Source organism: Nymphaea colorata, chromosome 12 (assembly GCF_008831285.2).
Source record: "Nymphaea colorata isolate Beijing-Zhang1983 chromosome 12, ASM883128v2, whole genome shotgun sequence".
Taxonomy (NCBI): Eukaryota; Viridiplantae; Streptophyta; class Magnoliopsida; order Nymphaeales; family Nymphaeaceae; genus Nymphaea; species Nymphaea colorata.
The window spans coordinates 5,230,332-5,234,963 of record NC_045149.1 but is presented as its reverse complement, the minus strand read 5'-3'; the positions used below and the strand labels follow the sequence as shown (position 1 = coordinate 5,234,963).

At 49.4% G+C, this 4,632-nt stretch overlaps 1 protein-coding gene across 1 annotated transcript; it reads right to left on the bottom strand.

The window, feature by feature from the left end:
• Positions 1-1,239: 1,239 nt before the first annotated feature.
• On the bottom strand, positions 1,240-2,436 carry LOC116265846 (uncharacterized). The gene has a single exon (XM_031646798.1). It carries the CDS (start codon positions 2,434-2,436, stop codon positions 1,240-1,242), a length of 1,197 nt encoding a protein of 398 aa, XP_031502658.1.
• Positions 2,437-4,632: the final 2,196 nt, after the last annotated feature.

Sequence of the window (4,632 nt, the reverse complement as noted above, 5' to 3'; positions counted from 1 at the left end):
GTGAACTCGGGTTAGGACTCGACCATAGGTTAGACCATTCAAGTTCGGGAAAGTCCTAAAAACGGATCAAGGCCACCTTGAGGTTTAATCCATTTTTGCCCGCGCTTGGCCGTTGTTGCTCCGCCTGCTCCGCCCACTGCAAGAACTCCAAGCTATATAGTTTCCTCTGTAGCTGGCCAAGCTGCCTTGCTGGACTCAAGTCCAGCCCTTACGAGCCTAGTCGGACCTTGCTTGGTCCTCGGTTCAGCCCTTACAAGCTGGCTGGATTTTTGGCTCGTATCATATACACCCTCCTTAAAATGAGCTTGTCCCCAAAGCTCTTACTTTACCTTTCTCTGGATGGGTCTGAGTTCCACGTGCTACCCACATAAGTTTTTCCTTTGGTCCATAATCTCGGGGTAGTATGGCAAGGGAGTTCCTCTGGTTGAGGAAGCATCCTCTCGGCCCTTTCTTAAATTCCCGAGTGAAGACCCGAGTTGTCTTACTCGTGGTTTCTTGATGCATCCGTTTGGGGCCGTAATCTCTAGGCAGCTGCCCGATGTGAAGCCTTTGCTGCGCTTGCAGCTGTTTGCTTCCGCTTAAGCTCGCTTTCCGTGTGGTGGTCTGCCCGTGATTCTGCGATTGCCAAGTGTTGCTGCTCACTAGGACAAGCCACTGCGCTTCTGTTGCGCGCTCACTGCAGTTGGGGCCTAGTAATAAGCATTGCATGTGTTGGTTAAGGGAGTCTTGATGATCCCTTAACTCCCGACTACAGTTTGGAGAGTCTGGAAACTGGTACGCTCTCCAACGCTCTGGGTAGAGTTTTTCTATATAATTTCCCAGAGTTGGTAAGTTACGTTGCCGACCACCTTTCCTAGACTGTATCTTGCGCTGGGAAGAGGTGAAGGTGGACACGGTGTACTGATCACTGGCTGCTCCTATTTCTGTCACCTTAAGGTCATGACGTTCCTCACTTGAGCTTTCTTTTTCATCTTCTGATTCAGGGAGGAGTCCATCTGTCATTGCGAGGAGCTCTTCTTCGAACTGCTCCCAGAAGTTAAGCGGTTTGGTTCTTTGCTTACACCCGGGTTTATTAGAGCCCTTATTGTTTCTGATAGAGGCGGCAACTACCTCTTTTCCTATTTGGTGCGCAACAAGAGGGAGTCTCTTGTCTTGGGCTCTATCTACTTTGGCGTTTTGACTTGCCAATTCTTGAGTCGCCCAGTGTTGGAGTTTCTTCTGCACTTTCTTGTTGGGAGACTATAAGAAGTCGTGATCCATACCACCCTCCTTAGGTTGGTTCTTACTCGTAAGGGTACTAGGAGGTGGTAATAACCCTTTGCTGCCCGTGGCTGGCTGCCCCATTGTTTCTATCTTTGTTCGCTCACGGGTTTCATGATTCCATGGCTCATCTGCCCATCTGAAAGGTGAAGCTAGGGTGAAGATTTCTTCGTTGCTCTGTCTTAGCCTCTCTTTAGGACTTCCCTCAGGCGTTTGTCCTTCAAGAGGTGTCGCCCTACTTTCTGCTCGTGTTAGGCTAGATGAGCACCCTTCATTCGAGTTTGGACACGCACTATTACTTTCCCTTAATTTCTCTTGTTCTGTCGTCTTGGAAGGTTCAGGTAAGGGAAGTAGTCCTTCGTAAATGCCATTGGAGGGCTTTGTGTCTCTTCGTCTTACTGACTCGTTCTGCTGGTTGGGCCTTTGGTTCTCATTTGTTGCTCTAGGTTGAATCCATTCCAAAGGCCGTGTAGCACTGATTGTCTTGGCTGGGCCAAGTATGTCTTTAGTATCTTTTGACGTGATACTCGTGCTGCTACTAGGGATAGAGGTAGGAGGGGCTCCAAGAATCCCCTTTTCTGAATTTTCAACTTTCGCACGATCTGAAGGCTTGAGGGCGTTTTTATTTGTGCGCCCTCTACTTGACGACTCTATTTCTTTATCACTTGAAGAACCGGTACTACTGCTATCTTCAGATTTGGACGAAGTCTCTTTTTCGCTTTCAGACTTATACTCTTTTGGCATAATTTCCATAGGCGTCTTTGGAGAAGGAGAGGATTTTTCATCCTCACTAGACGAATCTGATTCCGTGTCAGTATCCGACTCTGTAGCAAGCTCAGTCTGTCTATTATCGCTGGTTGTTTTCTTATTTCTGATTGACACTCTGTGATCCATCCTGTCGAGCATCGCGTTCATCTTTTTGAGCACTTCGTCCCACGTAAGAGACCTTGTGCTTTGGTCATTCTGCACATAATGCTCATCTTCGTCGTTGGGCTCATAATAATATTCTTTTTGCTTCTCGGCCACGGGGGAGAGTCTTTCTTCTAGCACTAGGCGGAATTTTGAGAACCCAACTTGGATAACTTCTCCATGGTAGATTGGCGCCCAATCTCGATGTTCTACTTCGTATCCAGCCACTATAAGTCTACCCGTATAAGTGATTTTGGCGATCCACATTTCTTGGGTGTCCTTATGTATGGCCAACTAAAAGTGACGCCCTTTTATGCTAGGGTGTCGGAGTCTCAAGTCGCACTCGGGATTACTGCGTACTTGGACATAAGTCCACTTTGGGCCTTGGTCCCAACTCTATCCATGGATCAACGTATCTTCACGAATACAAATGTCATTTTCGATCTACTAGACGAGCACCTCATTCTGTCTTCTAATCTACTAAGCAAACTGCCAAAGCAAATCCTATGCTACTGCTGAAACCAAACACACTGACACACTGCCACTCTTAAAAAAATCCTATGCTGCGAAGAACTCACTGTAATCAACTTTTCTGCCCGTTGTCTATCAGCCACACTTCTGCCCTGTGTGCGCTAAGGGAGGAGGAAACTGGTTCCACCTGTCACCGTGCCCGCCTAGCACCTCGGTGACTATCTTTTGCTCTTAGCTGGGCCTACAGTGGGAGGCCTAACTGTCGCATCCGCCTGATGCCTCGACAGCAACTTCGAGCTCAAGTACCCTAGGGTGGTGCCGTTGTGCACACCCTTAGTCCAGACTGTTTTAAGGTAGCCCAAGGACTGACGCACAGAAATATCAAACGATGGAGTTTTGACTTCAAACTTTGTCAGCACTAAGAGGAGATAGTTATCTGACTATGCTGAAAATTTCAGCTCGTTTTGATCTCGGGAAGTCTCTGAAACTACGTAATCTTTTGGCCGAACTGCTCCCGCGGACAGGTTCTGTCCGTTCAGGCTTTTAGCATGTTGCAGGGCCAAAAACGTCTTGTTAAGGGCAGAATCTCTTATGATGCCCTAAACAAATTTTGTAGCACATATGATTACGAGTCTGTCCACCAAATGTGAGGCAAATCCGACTTCGTTTGCCTCCTGAGAACTCTGATACACTGACGCTAACTGTCACAGACCAGAAAACCACAGATGCACTCTAAGCTCCGTCTAACAACTGAAATGAAATCCTACTGAAAATCTGAAGTCCTGATTGCTGCACTGTCCGTGGATGCTTCGAGGAATCTAGACCAAAGAACCCTAAACAAATCAATACAAGAAACTACCCGGCCGGACAGGACCCCGGCGCAAACCCAATAGGACGTGAATACACGGAAGGGTAATCCCAAAAACCTAACCAAAGCAAAACCTACTACAGAAAGCTACGTGGGATGTGAGGCCGTACAAGCGTGCGCGATACAAAAGTACTCTCGCAACTCACTCAATGCAAACCATCAAACCACACAAACCATAACTACACGTAACGAACCACACCCAATACCCTAGGTAGGCTCGTCGATTAGCGGTCGTGTCTAGGCCAAGGGCCGTCGAGGAACCGCTGGAATCAACCAAGGCCGAAGCCGGGCTCAAGCAAATACACAAGCAAAGTGCACCCGACCCGCGATACTACAAGGGAGTGAGAGGGCGTTACCGGCCAAGCTAGTCTTGGCTGTTAGCAAGGTGCCGCGAGGTGAATTCCTGACCTCGGGCAATGCAGCAACAAGGAGGGGATGACTCCGGGGAAGAGGGCTGCAGCTGGATCCGCGCAGCGTTATGGATTTGACGCCGGAAGTCTCCAAGTGACCGGCTAGGGATGCCGGCTAGTTGCTGGAAAACGGCCATCCTGGCCGTGAGAGAGAGACAGCAGCAAGTGACGTGCTACTGCTGAAGAGGCCCTCCTGGCCGTGAAGGGGAGGCGGCAGCAAGAGGTGTGCCGGAGGTGGAAGGGTCCCGCTGTGAATGGGGAGAACCTTCGGGCAGGGAAGGGTTCGATCTAGAACCCGGGAGATCCTAACTACGGGAAGGATAAGAGCTCGGTCTAGAGCTCGGCAGACCTAGCTACGAGGGAGGTCCGGCTACGGATGGCTGGCTAGGTCGGGTTTAGGTGAGCTAAGTCAAGGCTAAGGGTCAGCAGGGACAAGGTTGACTACAACTCGGCTTAGGATCAGATGCGGCTGGGTTGACTTGAATCAAATCAAGACACTAAGGTCGTGAGGTAGGTGCGTGCGGAAGGTGCGGCTTGGGTCTAGCCGTGCAAGTGGGTTCTAGTCAATTAGGCAACGTTGACTGTGGCTGCCTTATGACCGTGGGCTACTTTCCAAAATAAGAGGAAAAGAGGCTCAAGGACGTGGGTTACCAAAATGGGTGAGGTCGACTTAGAGAGGTTGTCTAAGTTCGCGCGTGAAGACTTGCTCAAAAC

Excerpts from the sequence above, each read along its gene's own strand:
- LOC116265846 (XM_031646798.1), bottom strand. The coding sequence starts at position 2,436 with ATGTGGATCGCCAAAATCACTTATACGGGTAGACTTATAGTGGCTGGA.